This window comes from Ambystoma mexicanum, chromosome 3p, assembly GCF_040938575.1.
Source record: "Ambystoma mexicanum isolate Mex_15411 chromosome 3p, UKY_AmexF1_1, whole genome shotgun sequence".
Taxonomy (NCBI): Eukaryota; Metazoa; Chordata; class Amphibia; order Caudata; family Ambystomatidae; genus Ambystoma; species Ambystoma mexicanum.
In genome coordinates this window covers 4,210,195-4,228,248 of record NC_090925.1, presented here as the reverse complement: position 1 = coordinate 4,228,248, position 18,054 = coordinate 4,210,195, and the positions used below count along the sequence as shown (strand labels likewise).

At 51.7% G+C, this 18,054-nt stretch overlaps 1 protein-coding gene across 1 annotated transcript in view; it reads left to right on the top strand.

The window, feature by feature from the left end:
* Positions 1-18,054, top strand: part of CLCN1 (chloride voltage-gated channel 1) — a 1,282,884-nt gene that overhangs the window by 276,024 nt on the left and 988,806 nt on the right. Inside the window, exon 3 of the mRNA XM_069650302.1 lies at positions 7,509-7,640. Within this exon, the coding sequence (XP_069506403.1) occupies positions 7,509-7,640 (132 nt within the window). The remainder of the gene's footprint in view (positions 1-7,508; positions 7,641-18,054) is intronic.

Here is an 18,054-nt window from a genome sequence, read left to right as displayed (position 1 = left end):
TTATGGGGCTGGAGCCAACCCGAAATATACAAACACACTTTCACACATTTATATATAGATAGATGGAACCACTATTCAAGGAGGAATAGTGTTTTGGGTCTCACATGTTTGCTTTTCCTTAAATATAAGAGATCTGTAGTTATTCTTTTTACGTGCGTGCCAGTACTACTACCTCGTCTATCACACATCACCTTGTTCATGCGCCCGAGAACCAAACTGAGGGGCAAATGGATAGAGTGGAATCTGCCCACAAACACAATGCCAAATTACTACTTCTGTGTGTTGCCCATTGTTGGAATAGACAATGTCCCATCAAAGGAATATCACTAAACAAGCATTGCCAATGCCAACAGTTTGGGCTTTTCTGTAGGCATGCGAAAAAGCACTTGCCAGGCACTGTCCTAGTGTTTTTTTATTTGTGAATATTTTATAAAAAAACTTCACAAACAAAATTACAAAATCAACAAAAAAATCAATTAATACGTTGATACATTGATATATAATGCAAATTAGATGTTACAGAAGAAAAACAAGAACAATAATTATAAAAGAAACCACCTAATAATATTTGAGCAATTTATAATGAGCAATATAAACTTTTCAGAACAATTAATGAAGGCATTTTTTAAGATTGATCTTTGTATATTGGGATATGCCATGACTTTACGAATCCAGCAACAGCTACTGCATCGGCTAATGAAGTTGGGTTCAGAAATCTTTTCCACACTTCAGATTGGTTAATGTGCTTGCTGTCACCTACAATTTTATTGAAATAGTAAAGTCCTTTCAAAGTGTAAGCCACGACAATCCATAAACAAGTATTTAAAATTCTCTACAATATCGATGCCATTACAGTGTCTACAGGTGGCGTCAGAGGAGTCGAAGGGCCCCCTCCAAATGAGAATCTCCTTGGTGTGGAGTGAATTCCAACGTAGGTGGAGCATCGTGAAACGATAATGTCTATCTGGAAAAATCAAGAGGAAGGGAGCGACAGAAGCTCTGCGTTTAAATTCACGTGACGAATGTTGTAAAGAAGGGAAGCCATGTAATGCGTCGATTGTTTCAATCCAGGCCTGATCATATAGAGCAGTTTTATTTAACCTTAGCCAATGTAAGTGTCAGGGCTTCCATATCTAACCCTAAATCAGACAGTATTAATTTGCAGTGAGATTTCAACTTCCCTAAAAAACCACCCGAGCATGGCTCGGCAACGCCGGCTTCTGAATATAGGGAACTGTAGTATGGGCTTGTATTGGGATAGCAATGCAAGCCACAGAATGTTACCTGGGCTGGAACCTTATGTTCACTCAAGGTTCCAGCTGTGGCAGTGAGAGACACACAGGATGGGAGAAGAACATGAAAGGATGTACACATATTCGTTCCTAATTCCTTTTCATAACATAACCCTGTAACAATAAAGAAACTTTCTTTTTTCTATATACATATGGCTCCAGCGTGCTTCCTGTCTCACCTGATGAACCCAGATACTACAGGAACCTAAATCTGGTGTCGGGGTGTTATTAACTGGCTATTGATGGCAGCAGGTGGTGCAAAATTCTATGAGTACCTCGGCATCTAATTGCAGCACCTGGCAAATGCTTAATACTTACACACAAAGCAAAACTGTTGGCTTTGCCAATGCTTGTTTTTAACAGGACTTCAGTGAAGGACACGCATAGTGCTTAAAAATGGAGTGGGTGAAGGTAGATCTGGTCAAGAGATTTTATTACACTAGTAGCTCATTTAGACCCGCAATTAAGTCATTGGGCCTCATTCCAAGTATGGTGGTCCGGAATTAAGGGTGCCGGTAGCAAGGTACCTGCACCCTTTCAGGACCACCATACTACGCGAATGCTGGTCGGCGCACGGATCCCCCGGCAGGCCTGACCTGCCGGGTTGTCAGGCCCCTGCTGGCATGTCTCTCACAGAAGCACCGTCACTGTTAGCAACGGTGCCGGTGCTTCAGTGTCCCCACTGTGTCCCCATTCCCGTGGAGTCCTGTGGGACACAATGGGAACGGGGATTTACTGTTCCGCTGCCACCTGTGATACCTCGGTGTTACAGGGTTGGCAGCAATCCACCGGCAGCAGCGGGTTAGCGCCAACCTCATAATGGGGCTCTCAGAAGACTGCTTTGAAAAAACACTGGCAGGCACTTCAAGCAGAAAGTTTGATGCGAAGGCATGATAAAGCTAGCTCAGAGATAACCTAGGAGGATGTGTCTTGGGCGCGAGGGGCAGGAAGTGGGGGCGGGGGGAGGCCAGGGATTCGCCTGGCCATGGGCAGCCAATGTGTGAGTAAATATGCAAACAACGTGCACACACGTTGTCTCCCTCCTTACATGCGTTGTCTCCCTAGCTGTACTCTAACCCAACACTATGCACCTAATTGCCCCAACTAAAAAGGAGTGGGGGCAGAAATCTGTGCATGGGCCTCTGTAGGCCTCACAGGTCCACATCTGCTGTTACTGCATGAAGGGGTTTGTACAGGGACTGGGGTCTGCTGTTCACTGTGTGAGAGGAAAGGATTGACATGTAATCACTTGTTCCATACAGGGTCCTTTCCAAGTTATTCATGTATGTGCCGTGAGAGGACCTAGCTGTGGCCACGTAAAATGCACAGCAATCGGTGACCAAAGTGTGGCCACTCGCCGCAGGTGTGAGATGCCAGCGCTGCATCGGCAGCTCAAAAGTAAAGCGCCCGCAGTGGTGAGAAGTGGGCTTCAGTGAGCTGCACTGGTGACCAGGCCCTCAGCTCATTCATTTGCAGGACTTCAAAGGCCTCTCGGCCAGGCCTATATGGCAGAGCTGGAACATGTGTGTGTGAAACTGAACCTGGTGACGCAATATGTGAAATGAGGTCCCAGGAGACTGGACACAACACAACAGGTGGGGCCTGTAAAGATGTATTCAAAATGAACAGATGGCACCTGTGCCCCTGGAGACAGGTCTCCAGGTGAGTCCTGTAGAACAGGACTCAGCAGTCCAGATGAGGGCTCTAGAATTGGATGCACAATTCCGGGTGAGGCCTGTAGAACAGGACTCAGCAGAGCACACGACACCTATAGCGGGGACACAACATTCCGGAAAGGTCCTGAAGAAGTGCATAAAACATCCAAAGAGAGGCCTGTAGAAGTGGACACAACAGTCCAGACGAGACCAGTAGAAATGCACAGAACCGCCCAGATTAGGCCTCTATAACTGTGCTCAACAGTCCAGACGAGACCAGTAGAAATGCACAGAACCGCCCAGATTAGGCCTCTATAACTGTGCTCAACAGTCCAGAGGAGACCAGTAGAAATGCACAGAACCGCCCAGATTAGGCCTCTATAACTGTGCTCAACAGTCCAGACGAGACCAGTGGAAATGCACAGAACCGCCCAGATTAGGCCTGTATAACTGTGCTCAACAGTCCAGACGAGACCAGTGGAAATGCACAGAACTGCCCCGATTAGGCCTGTATAACTGTGCTCAACAGTCCAGACGAGACCAGTAGAAATGCACAGAACCGCCCAGATTAGGCCTCTATAACTGTGCTCAACAGTCCAGACGAGACCAGTAGAAATGCACAGAACCGCCCAGATTAGGCCTCTATAACTGTGCTGAACCGGCCAGATTAGGCCTCGATAACTGTGCTCAACAGTCCAGACGAGACCTGTTGAAATGCACAGAACCGCCCAGATTAGGCCTCTATAACTGTGCTCAACAGTCCAGAGGAGACCAGTAGAAATGCACAGAACCGCCCAGATTAGGCCTCTATAACTGTGCTCAACAGTCCAGACGAGACCAGTAGAAATGCACAGAACCGCCCAGATTAGGCCTCTATAACTGTGCTCAACAGTCCAGACGAGACCTGTTGAAATGCACAGAACCGCCCAGATTAGGCCTCTATAACTGTGCTCAACAGTCCAGACGAGACCTGTAGAAATGCACAGAACCGCCCAGATTAGGCCTCTATAACTGTGCTCAACAGTCCAGACGAGACCAGTAGAAATGCCAGAACCGCCCAGATTAGGCCTCTATAACTGTGCTCAACAGTCCAGACGAGACCAGTAGAAATGCACAGAACCGCCCAGATTAGGCCTCTATAACTGTGCTCAACAGTCCAGACGAGACCAGTAGAAATGCACAGAACCGCCCAGATTAGGCCTCTGTAACTGTGCTCAACAGTCCAGACGAGACCAGTAGAAATGAAATGCACAGAACCGCCCAGGTTAGGCCTCTATAAATGTGCTCAACAGTCCAGACGAGACCAGTAGAAATGCACAGAACCGCCCAGATTAGGCCTCTATAACTGTGCTCAACAGTCCAGAGAAGACCAGTAGAAATGCACAGAACCGCCCAGATTAGGCCTCTATAACTGTGCTCAACAGTCCAGACGAGACCAGTAGAAATGAAATGCACAGAACCGCCCAGATTAGGCCTCTAAAACTGTGCTCTACAGTCCAGACGAGACCAGTAGAAATGCACAGAACCGCCCAGATTAGGCCTCTATAACTGTGCTGAACCGGCCAGATTAGGCCTCGATAACTGTGCTCAACAGTCCAGACGAGACCAGTAGAAATGCACAGAACCGCCCAGATTAGGCCTCTATAACTGTGCTCAACAGTCCAGAGGAGACCAGTAGAAATGCACAGAACCGCCCAGATTAGGCCTCTATAACTGTGCTCAACAGTCCAGACGAGACCAGTAGAAATGCACAGAACCGCCCAGATTAGGCCTCTATAACTGTGCTCAACAGTCCAGACGAGACCAGTAGAAATGCACAGAACCGCCCAGATTAGGCCTCTGTAACTGTGCTCAACAGTCCAGACGAGACCAGTAGAAATGAAATGCACAGAACCGCCCAGATTAGGCTTCTATAACTGTGCTCAACAGTCCAGACGAGACCAGTAGAAATGCACAGAACCGCCCAGATTAGGCCTCTATAACTGTGCTCAACAGTCCAGACGAGACCAGTAGAAATGCACAGAACCGCCCAGATTAGGCCTCTATAACTGTGCTCAACAGTCCAGACGAGACCAGTAGAAATGCACAGAACCGCCCAGATTAGGCCTCTATAACTGTGCTCAACAGTCCAGACGAGACCAGTAGAAATGCACAGAACCGCCCAGATTAGGCCTCTATAACTGTGCTCAACAGTCCAGACGAGACCAGTAGAAATGCACAGAACCGCCCAGATTAGGCCTCTGTAACTGTGCTCAACAGTCCAGACGAGACCAGTAGAAATGAAATGCACAGAACCGCCCAGATTAGGCCTCTATAACTGTGCTCAACAGTCCAGACGAGACCAGTAGAAATGCACAGAACCGCCCAGATTAGGCCTCTATAACTGTGCTCAACAGTCCAGACGAGACCAGTAGAAATGCACAGAACCGCCCAGATTAGGCCTCTATAACTGTGCTCAACAGTCCAGACGAGACCAGTAGAAATGCACAGAACCGCCCAGATTAGGCCTCTATAACTGTGCTCAACAGTCCAGACGAGACCAGTAGAAATGCACAGAACCGCCCAGATTAGGCCTGCATAACTGGGCCTGTAGAATTGGACAGACATCTCCAGAGGGAGCCTTTAGAACTGCATCCACATGGTGGGGGTGGAGGGGTGCTTCCCCTTAATGCTTAGCAGGAGGTGGTTCCTCTTCCAGGCTTGGCTGGGGGGCTTGGTCTTTCCTACATGTATTGGTGAGGGGTTAGTCCCCCGTGCATGCTTGGCTGGGTGATTGGCCCCATTTGGATTCTTAGTTGGGGGGCTGGTTCCACTTGCATTCTTATGGGTGGCTAGCCTTGGCATGTTTATCGAGGGGGGTTTCCCCCATGCAGGGGCGTTGCTAGGGGGGGGCTAAGGGGGCTGTAGCCCCTGATCTTTTGGTTGTAGCCCCGGATAGAATCTCAGGAGCTACAGCCAAAAGACTAGCTAGCCCCCAGTCCCAACAGTTCCGATATCAGCGTAGCCCCGGGTCTTTTCCAGATTTAGCAACTCCCCTGCCCCCATGTATGCTTAGCTGGAGTTGTTGGTTCCCCTTTGCTCGCTCAGCTGGAGGATTGGTCCACTTAAGCACTTAGATGGGAGGTTGGCCCCCAAGAAGGCTTAGCTGGGGGTGTTAGTATCTCTTACTTGCTTAGCTGAAGGATTGATCCCATTTCACACTTTGCTGGAGGGTTGGCCACAAGCATGCTTAACTTGGTGGGGTGGTCCCACGTGTATGCTTGGCGTGGGGTTGGGGTTTGCTTAGCAGGGGGTTCCACTTGCAGTCTTAGCTGGGGGTTGTCTTACTTGCATGCTTGGCAGGGTGGTGGTCCTACTTGCATGCTTAGCTGAGGGGGGTTGCCCCACTTGCATGCTTAGCTGGGGGTTCCACTTGCAATCTTAGCTGGGGGTTGTCCTACTTGCATGCTTGGCGGGGTGGTGGTCCCACTTGCCTGATTGGCTGGAGGGGTTGTCCCACTTGCATGCTTAGCTGAGAGGGGTTGTCCCACTTGCGTGCTTGGCTGGAGGGTTGGACCCAAGAACGCTTAGCGTGGGGGGTGGTCCCACTTGCATGCTTCAGCTGGGAAGTCCCACTTGCATGCTTGCCTGGGGGGGGGGGGGGTTGTCCCACTTCCATGCTTGGCTGGAGAGTTGTCCCACATGCATGCTTAGCTGGGGTTGGTTCCACTTGCATGCTTAGCTGTGGGGTTCCACTTGCATGCTTAGCTGTGGGGTCCCACTTGCATGCTTAGGTGGGGGCAGTCCCAATTGCATGCTTAGCTGAGGGTGGTGGTCTAACTTGCATGCTTAGCTGAGGGGATTGTCCCACTTGCATGCTTGCCTGAGGGGGGTTGTCCCATTTGCATGCTTATCTGTGGTTGGTTCCACTTTCATGCTTAGCTGCGGGGTCCCACTTGCATGCTTAGGTGGGGGCAGTCCCACTTGCATGCTTAGCTGAGTGGGGTTGTCCCACATATGCTTGACTGGGGGGTTATCACACTTGCATGCTTAGGTGGGGTTCCACTGGAATGCTTAGCTGGGTGTGGTTCCACGTGCATGCTTGGCTGAGGGGGGTTGCCCCACTTGCATGCTTGGCTGGGTTGGTGGTGCCACTTTCATGCTTGGCTGAGGGGGGTTGTCCCACTTGCATGCTTAGGTGGGGGCAGTCTCACTTACATGCTTAGCTGGGGTGGTCCCACTTACATGCTTAGCTGAGGGGGGTTGTCCCACATCTGCTTGACTGGGGGGTTATCCCACTTGCATGCTTGGCTGGGGGGTGGTTCCACTTGCATGCTTAGTTGGGGGTCCCACTTGCAAGCTTGGCTGGGGGGTGGTTCCACTTGCATGCTTAGTTGGGGGTCCTTCTTGCATGCTTAGCTGGGGGGTCCCACTTGCATGCTTAGCTGGGGGTGTCACACTTGCATGCTTAGCTGGGGGGGTCCCATTTGCATGCTTGACTGGGGGTGTCGCACTTGCATGCTTGGCTGTTGATGGGTGCCACACGCCAGGAGTCTCTCTCTCTCTCTCTCTCTCTCCCCAGACTGTGCCCGGCGGGTGCAGAAGTACTTCATTCGGAAGCTGGGCGAGGACTGGGTCTTCCTGGTGCTTCTCGGCCTGGTGATGGCGTTAGTGAGCTGGAGCATGGACTACGCCAGTGCCAAGAGCCTGCAGGGTGAGCTGGGCCGGTGGGCGGCCGGTGGTTTGGACAGGCTAGGCATCCGCAGACAGATGTGAGCACACACTGCACCACGCACACACGCCCCTCTGCTTCCCTCCCACAACGCTCTGTCAATGGCACCCGCCCTCGTGAACCCCCATTCCTCAGAATTCTACCCCTCTGGGTCCTAGGCCTGGAGGGAGGTCCCTAACTGATGCCCAGCCCTCGAGATGCCCTCACCATCTCACACCCGGCCTTCCCTGCCCTGGAGAGGTCTGTGTGAGTGACCCCCATGTCACACACCGCTTCCCTAATGGACTCAGTAACTGATACACAGCCCTTGTGAGCCCCTCTTCCCACACACAGCTCCGCCACTGGGCCTTAGGTCGGAAGAGACGTCAGTGGCCTTGTGCTTAGCCTTGGAGAGGCCGCCATCTTATTCACGCTCCATCAGTGGATGTCTGGCTGTGAGGCGAGCTTCATGACTGGTGCACAGTCCTGGGGAGCCATATCCCCTTCACTGCCACTCCCAGGTCTGCATCTGAAACCCCATATCCCCTTCACTGCCACTCCCAGTCCTGCATCTGAAACCCCATATCCCCTTCACTGCCACTCCCAGGCCTGCATCTGAAACCCCATATCCCCTTCACTGCCACTCCCAGGCCTGCATCTGAAACCCCATATCCCCTTCACTGCCACTCCCAGGCCTGCATCTGAAACCCCATATCCCCTTCACTGCCACTCCCAGGCCTGTATCTGGCACCCCATATCCCCTTCACTGCCACTCCCAGGCTTGCATCTGAAACACCATATTCCCTTCACTGCCTGTCCCAGGCCTGCATCTGAAACCCCATATCCCCTTCACTGCCACTCCCAGGCCTGCATCTGAAACCCCATGTCCCATTCACTGCAACTCCCAGGCCTGCATCAGAAGACCTATATCCCGTTCACTGCCACTCCCAGGCATGCATCTGAAACACCATATCCCCTTCACGGTTTATAGTCATAATGTCGAAAAAAAAATGTCGACAGACAAAAATGTCGACAAAAAAATGTCGACATACAATAATGTCGACATCCTATACTTATAATGGAAAAAGTCATTTTTTCGAAAAAAAAATGTCGACATTTTTTTTTTTGACATTATGACTATAAACCCTTAAAACTATCAACACCTCACCCAACACCCCCCTGCCACCCCCCCCACACACCCCCCAACCACCCTTTCACCCCTCATACTCAACACATACCAATTATTTATTTATTTATTTATTTATTTATTTATTTATTTATTTATTCAATAAATAAATAACCTAAAAATGATCATTTACTATGGGGGGGGGTCCCCCCCCAACCCCCCTCACCCAACACCCCCCTGCCGCCCCCCCACACCCCCCCAACCACCCTTTCACCCCTCATACTCAACACATACCAATTATTTATTTATTTATTTATTTATTTATTCAATAATTAAATAAATAAAAAATTGTATTTACTATGGGGGGGTCCCCCCCCCAACCCCCCCTCACCCAACACCCCCTTGCCACCCCCCCACACCCCCCCAACCACCCCTCATACTCAACACATCATATATATATTTATTTATGTATTTATGCATACACTAAATTAATGTCGAAAAAATATCGAATAATGTCGACATTTTTGTTTGTCGACATTATTGTTTTTCGACATTAATTTGTCGACATTTTGACTGTCGACATTATTGATGTCGACATTATGACTGCACACCCCCCTTCACTGCCCCTCCAAGGCCTGCATCTGAAACCCCGTGTCCCATTCACTGCCACTCCCAGGCCTGCATCTGAAACCCCATATCCCCTTCACTGCCACTCCCAGGCCTGCATCTGAAACACCATATCCCCTTGACTGCCACTCCCAGGCCTGTATCTGAAGCCCCATATCCCCTTCACTGCCACTCCCAGGCCTGCATCTGAATCACCATATCCCCTTCATTGGCACTCCCTGGCCTGCTTCCGAAGCCCCATATCCCCTTCACTGCCACTCCCAGGCCTGCATCTGAAACGCCATATCGACTTCACTGCCACTCCCAGGCCTGCATCTGAAACCCCATATCCCCTTCACTGCCACTCCCAGGCCTGCATCTGAAACACCATATTCCCTTCACTGCCCCTCCCAGGCTTGCATCTGAAACACCATATCCCCTTCACTGCCACTCCCAGACCTGCATCTGAACCCCATATCCCCTTCACTGCCACTCCCAGGCCTGCATCTGAAACGCCATATCGACTTCACTGCCACTCCCAGGCCTGCATCTGAAACCCCATATCCCCTTCACTGCCACTCCCAGGCCTGCATCTGAAACACCATATTCCCTTCACTGCCACTCCCAGGCCTGGATCTTAATCCCCATATCCCCTTCACTGCCACTCCCAGGCCTGCATCTGAAACACCATATTCACTTCACTGCCACTCCCAGGCCTGCATCTGAAACCCCATATTCCCTTCACTGCCACTCCCAGGCCTGCATCTGAAACCCCATATTCCCTTCACTGCCACTCCCAGGCCTGCATCTGAAACCCCATATTCCCTTCACTGCCACTCCCAGGCCTGCATCTGAAACCCCATATCCCCTTCACTGCCACTCCCAGGCCTGCATCTGAAACACCATATTCCCTTCACTGCCACTCCCAGGCCTGGATCTTAATCCCCATATCCCCTTCACTGCCACTCCCAGGCCTGCATCTGAAACCCCATATACTGTTCACTGCCACTCCCAGGCCTGCATCTGAAACCCCATATCCCCTTCACTGCCACTCCCAGACCTGCATCTGAAACCCCATATCTCCTTCACTGCCACTCCCAGGCCTGCATCTGAAACCCCATATCCCCTTCACTGCCACTCCCAGGCCTGCATCTGAAACCCCATATACTGTTCACTGCCACTCCCAGGCCTGCATCTGAAACCCCATATCCCCTTCACTGCCACTCCCAGGCCTGCATCTGGCACCCCATATCTCCTTCACAGCCACTCTCAGGCCTGCTTCTGAAACCCCATATCACCTTCACTGCCACTCCCAGGACTGCATCAGAAGACCTATATCCCGTTCACTGCCACTCCCAGGCATGCATCTGAAACACCATATCCCCTTCACTGCCCCTCCAAGGCCTGCATCTGAAACCCCGTGTCCCATTCACTGCCACTCCCAGGCCTGCATCTGAAACCCCATATCCCCTTCACTGCCACTCCCAGGCCTGCATCTGAAACACCATATCCCCTTGACTGCCACTCCCAGGCCTGTATCTGAAGCCCCATATCCCCTTCACTGCCACTCCCAGGCCTGCATCTGAATCACCATATCCCCTTCATTGGCACTCCCTGGCCTGCTTCCGAAGCCCCATATCCCCTTCACTGCCACTCCCAGGCCTGCATCTGAAACGCCATATCGACTTCACTGCCACTCCCAGGCCTGCATCTGAAACCCCATATCCCCTTCACTGCCACTCCCAGGCCTGCATCTGAAACACCATATTCCCTTCACTGCCACTCCCAGGCCTGGATCTTAATCCCCATATCCCCTTCACTGCCACTCCCAGGCCTGCATCTGAAACACCATATTCACTTCACTGCCACTCCCAGGCCTGCATCTGAAACCCCATATTCCCTTCACTGCCACTCCCAGGCCTGCATCTGAAACCCCATATTCCCGTTCACTGCCACTCCCAGGCCTGCATCTGAAACCCCATATTCCCTTCACTGCCACTCCCAGGCCTGCATCTGAAACCCCATATCCCCTTCACTGCCACTCCCAGGCCTGCATCTGAAACACCATATTCCCTTCACTGCCACTCCCAGGCCTGGATCTTAATCCCCATATCCCCTTCACTGCCACTCCCAGGCCTGCATCTGAAACCCCATATACTGTTCACTGCCACTCCCAGGCCTGCATCTGAAACCCCATATCCCCTTCACTGCCACTCCCAGACCTGCATCTGAAACCCCATATCTCCTTCACTGCCACTCCCAGGCCTGCATCTGAAACCCCATATCCCCTTCACTGCCACTCCCAGGCCTGCATCTGAAACCCCATATACTGTTCACTGCCACTCCCAGGCCTGCATCTGAAACCCCATATTCCCTTCACTGCCACTCCCAGGCCTGCATCTGAAACCCCATATTCCCTTCACTGCCACTCCCAGGCCTGCATCTGAAACCCCATATTCCCTTCACTGCCACTCCCAGGCCTGCATCTGAAACCCCATATCCCCTTCACTGCCACTCCCAGGCCTGCATCTGAAACCCCATATACTGTTCACTGCCACTCCCAGGCCTGCATCTGAAACCCCATATTCCCTTCACTGCCACTCCCAGGCCTGCATCTGAAACCCCATATTCCCTTCACTGCCACTCCCAGGCCTGCATCTGAAACCCCATATTCCCTTCACTGCCACTCCCAGGCCTGCATCTGAAACCCCATATCCCCTTCACTGCCACTCCCAGGCCTGCATCTGAAACCCCATATACTGTTCACTGCCACTCCCAGGCCTGCATCTGAAACCCCATATTCCCTTCACTGCCACTCCCAGGCCTGCATCTGAAACCCCATATCCCCTTCACTGCCACTCCCAGGCCTGCATCTGAAACCCCATATACTGTTCACTGCCACTCCCAGGCCTGCATCTGAAACCCCATATTCCCTTCACTGCCACTCCCAGGCCTGCATCTGAAACCCCATATTCCCTTCACTGCCACTCCCAGGCCTGCATCTGAAACCCCATATCCCCTTCACTGCCACTCCCAGGCCTGCATCTGAAACCCCATATACTGTTCACTGCCACTCCCAGGCCTGCATCTGAAACCCCATATTCCCTTCACTGCCACTCCCAGGTCTGCATCTGAAACCCCATATCCCCTTCACTGCCACTCCCAGGCCTGCATCTGAAACCCCATATACTGTTCACTGCCACTCCCAGGCCTGCATCTGAAACCCCATATTCCCTTCACTGCCACTCCCAGGCCTGCATCTGAAACCCCATATTCCCTTCACTGCCACTCCCAGGCCTGCATCTGAAACCCCATATCCCCTTCACTGCCACTCCCAGGCCTGCATCTGAAACCCCATATTCCCTTCACTGCCACTCCCAGGCCTGCATCTGAAACCCCATGGACCCTGAAACCTTGGTTGAGGAATATAATAAAATCATGTCTACCTCCCTGGACTCAATTGCCCCTCTCAAACTCAGGCCAAGCAAGTCCAAAACCCACCTTAACATCTGGTACACACCTCTCCTCAAAAACTTAAGACAACAAAAAAGACACTGCGAATCTATCTGGAAAAAAGACCCATCAGCAGCCAACAAACTTAAATTCACTAAACTAGCGGCCCTGTACAAAAAAGAAATCTTCCTTGCTAAACGTACCTCTCCCAAGCCAGCTCAAACACAAAGGAACTATTCTCGATTCTAAAAGAAGTAGAAACCCCCATTGCACCTATAGACACCTGCATAAAAGACAAGAACTTGTGTACCGACATCCAATATGCCCTAGCCAACAAAATCGCCACGCTACAAAATAAAATATCCTGTAAAAAAGCCTCCTTGAACAATCCTGCCCTGTCCAAGCCACCTGAGAAGCGGACCACAAGTGAATATTCACGATTTAACTTTACCAAAGTGACCATACTCGAAGTGGAAAAAATCAGCCTGTCATTGAAGCCTTCTAACTGCCAGGGAGACTTATGCCCAGCACAGCTCATAAAAGATGCTGCCCGTGACCTTTCCCCATTTATCACTAAGCTAATCAACGCTTCCTTCTCCACCGGTTCCATCCCAACTAACTTAAAACAATCCTGGGTACTACCCCTACTAAATAAAAACACTCTTGACCCAGCAATACCTACTAACTATAGGCCTATAACAACGGTACCATTCCTTCTGAAAATTCTGGACAAGGTCGCCTATGTACAAATACAGAAGCACCTGGAGGATCACCACTTGCTAGAAGCCAGACAATCAGGCTTCCGACCCCAACATGGGACCGAGACAGCTCTCATCGACCTTAAAACACAGATTGATCTGCTCAAAGACAATGGTCAAGCAGCTTTACTCCTCCTCCTTGACCTATCCGCAGCATTCGACTTGGTCGATCACTCGGTCCTCTGCACCCACCTCCACACGGCTGCCCATTTCTCCCCCGAGGCCATTACATGGATCAGATCCTTCCTTGATGGCAGAACCATGAGGGTCTTTTCGCCGACAGACGCGGCAGACCCCATACCCATCACCTGCGGTGTGCCTCAGTGTTCCTGTGTCTCCCCTACACTGTACAACATATTTACCAAGCCCCTTTTCGACGATCTGGATCATCTCGGTATCACCTACACTAATTATGCAGATGATACCCAGATCCTCCTTCCACTTTCTGGAGATTATGCAAAGGATTTGGCCTTGGTGAATAGGGTTTACATCATCATCCAGGCATGGATGGCCACTCACGGTCTATGCCTGAATGATGATAAAACGGAACTCATCACATTGGGCACCAAAGGTAGCCTAAAGAAACTGAGCCCGGCATGCTCATCATTTATAATTGATGGTAATACCATCAGGGTCGGACACGAAGTCAAAACACTGGGCTTTTACTTGGACTCTAATTTCAATTTTAGCAGACAAGTGAACTCACTAGCCTCCTCCAGGTCCTGTACTTGTAAATTGATCCGGACAGCCAAACCTTTTCTATCCGAGTCTAGTTGTCTGACCCTGGCCAGAGCCCTTATACTCTCCCGCTTGGACTACTGTAACGCCCTCTATCTTGGGTCCTCCAAGGCCGTCACTGGCAAGCTACAAACTCTCCAGAACAACGCACTCAGAGCGGCCTTGGGCATCTCAAGAAGAGACCACATTACAATACATAGCAAGCAACAAAATTGGATTCCCATCATAGACAAAATTTCCTTAAAAACTGCCTCACTAACCCATAAATCCCTTAACAATGCGGCCCCTACCTATCTGATCAACAGATTTCATAGACTAACATCCATGAGACCAACTAGGATAGCATACAGAGACTGCCTATCCGTCCCTTCTTACAAACAATCAACTACAGGTGGCAATAGCTTCCCAGTGAAAGCGGCCAAGCTATGGAACTCCCTACCACCCACTTTTAGAATGGACCTACCCTACCAAAACTTCAGCTCAAAGCTGATGTCTTGGCTGAAGACAGCTATCATCTAGGACCTCTTGTCTCCCACCTTCACTTGGTCACTCTGGATACACAACTGTTAATTGTACATATGTTTATATTTACCGCTTATTGCTATTATTACTGTGTTCATACTTGTATATATTTTACTGTCTGTAACTAAGTCTTGCAAATTCTTGTATCTGCTGCGCCTTGTTACCGTTGGGCTTTTCGGCGCATTATAAATAATAAACAAACAAACAAACAAACAAACCATATTCCCTTCACTGCCACTTTCAGGCCTGTATCTGGCAACCCATATCCCCTTCACTGCCACTCCCAGGCCTGCATCTGAAACTCCATATCCCCTTCACTGCCACTCCGAGGCCTACTTCTGAAACCCCATATCCCCTTCACTGCCACTCCCAGACCTGCATCTGAAACCCCATATCCCCTTCACTGCCACTCCCAGGCTTGTATCTGGCACCACATATCCCCTTCACTGCCACTCCCAGGCTTGCATCTGAAACACCATATTCCCTTCACTGCCACTCCCAGGCCTGCATCTGGCACCCCATATCCCCTTCAATGCCACTCCCAGGCCTGCGTCTGAAGCCCCATATCCCCTTCACTGCCACTCACAGGCCTGGATCTTAATCCCCATATCCCCTTCACTGCCACACCCAGACCTGCGTCTGAAACCCCATATCCCCTTCACTGCCACTCCCAGGCCTGCATCTAAAGCCCCATATCCCCTTCACTGCCACTCCCAGCCCTTCGTCTGAAACGCCATATCCCCTTCACTGCCACTCTCAGGCCTGCGTCTGAAGCCCCATATCCCCTTCACTGCCACTCCCAGGCCTGCATCTGAAACCCTATATGCCCTTCACTGCCACTCCCAGGCCTGCGTCTGAAACCCCATATCCCCTTCACTGCCACTCCCGGGCCTGCATCTGAAATCCCATATCCCCTTCGCTGCCACTCCCAGGCCTGCATCTGAAACCCCATATATCCTTCACTGTCACTCCCGGGCCTGCGTCTGAAACGCCATATCCTCTTCACTGCCACTCCCAGACCTGCATCTGAAACCCCATATCCCATTCACTGCCACTCCCAGGCCTGCCTCTGGAACCCCATATCTCCTTCACTGCCACTCCCAGGCCTGCTTCTGAAACCCCATACCACCTTCACTGCCACTCCCAGGACTGCATCAGAAGCCCTATATCCCGTTCACTGCCACTCCCAGGCCTGCATCTCAAACACCATATTCACTTCTCTGCCACTCCCAGGCCTGCATCTGAAGCTCCATATCCCCTTCACTGCCACTCCCAGGCCTGCATCTGAAACCCCATATCCCCTTCACTGCCATTCCCAGGCCTGCATGTGAAACTCCATATCCCCTTCACTGCCACTCCCAGACCTGCATCTGAAACCCCATATCCCCTTGACTGCCACTCCCAGGCCTGCATCTGAAGCCCCATATCCCCTTCACTGCCACTCCCAGGCCTGCATCTGAAACACCATATTCCCTTCACTGCCCCTCCCATGCCTGCATCTGAAGCCCCATATCCCCTTCACTGCCACTCCCAGGCCTGCATCTGAAACACCATATTCCCTTCACTGCCACTCCCAGGCCTGCATCTGAAGCCCCATATCCCCTTCACTGCCACTCTCAGGCCTGCATCTGAAACCCCATATCTCCTTCACTGCCACTCCCAGGCCTGCATCTGAAACCCCATGTCCCATTCACTGCCACTCCCAGGCCTGCATCTGAAACCCCATGTCCCCTTCACTGCCCCTCCCAGGCCTGCATCTGAAACCCCATGTCCCATTCACTGCCACTCCCAGGCCTGCATCTGAAACCCCATATCCCCTTCACTGCCACTCCCAGGCCTGCATCTGAAACACCATATCCCCTTGACTGCCACTCCCAGGCCTGCATCTGAAGCCCCATATCCCCTTCATTGCCACTCCCAGGCCTGAATCTGAAAACCCATATCCCCTTCACTGCCACTCCCAGGCCTGCATCCGAAACACCATATTCCCTTCACTGCCACTCCCAGGCCTGCATCTGAAACACCATATTCCCTTCACTGCCACTCCCAGGCCTGTATCTGGCAACCCATATCCCCTTCACTGCCACTCCCAGGCCTGCATCTGAAACCCCATATCCCCTTCACTGCCACTCCGAGGCCTACTTCTGAAACCCCATATCCCCTTCACTGCCACTCCCAGACCTGCATCTGAAGCCCCATATCCCCCTCACTGCCACTCCCAGGCTTGTATCTGGCACCCCATATCCCCTTCACTGCCACTCCCAGGCTTGCATCTGAAACACCATATTGCCTTCACTGCCACTCCCAGGCCTGCATCTGGCACCCCATATCCCCTTCACTGCCACTCCCAGGCCTGCATCTGAAGCCCCATATCCCCTTCACTGCCACTCACAGGCCTGGATCTTAATCCCCATATCCCCTTCACTGCCACACCCAGACCTGCGTCTGAAACCCCATATCCCCTTCATTGCCACACCCAGGCCTGCATCTAAAGCCCCATATCCCCTTCACTGCCACTCCCAGGCCTGCATCTGAAACACCATATTCCCTTCACTGCCACTCCCAGGCCTGCATCTGAAGCCCCATATCCCCTTCACTGCCACTCTCAGGCCTGCATCTGAAACCCCATATCTCCTTCACTGCCACTCCCAGGCCTGCATCTGAAACCCCATGTCCCATTCACTGCCACTCCCAGGCCTGCATCTGAAACCCCATATCCCCTTCACTGCCCCTCCCAGGCCTGCATCTGAAACCCCATGTCCCATTCACTGCCACTCCCAGGCCTGCATCTGAAACCCCATATCCCCTTCACTGCCACTCTCAGGCCTGCATCTGAAACACCATATCCCCTTGACTGCCACTCCCAGGCCTGCATCTGAAGCCCCATATCCCCTTCATTGCCACTCCCAGGCCTGAATCTGAAAACCCATATCCCCTTCACTGCCACTCTCAGGCCTGCATCCGAAACACCATATTCCCTTCACTGCCACTCCCAGGCCTGCATCTGAAACACCATATTCCCTTCACTGCCACTCCCAGGCCTGTATCTGGCAACCCATATCCCCTTCACTGCCACTCCCAGGCCTGCATCTGAAACCCCATATCCCCTTCACTGCCGCTCCGAGGCCTACTTCTGAAACCCCATATCCCCTTCACTGCCACTCCCAGACCTGCATCTGAAGCCCCATATACCCTTCACTGCCACTCCCAGGCT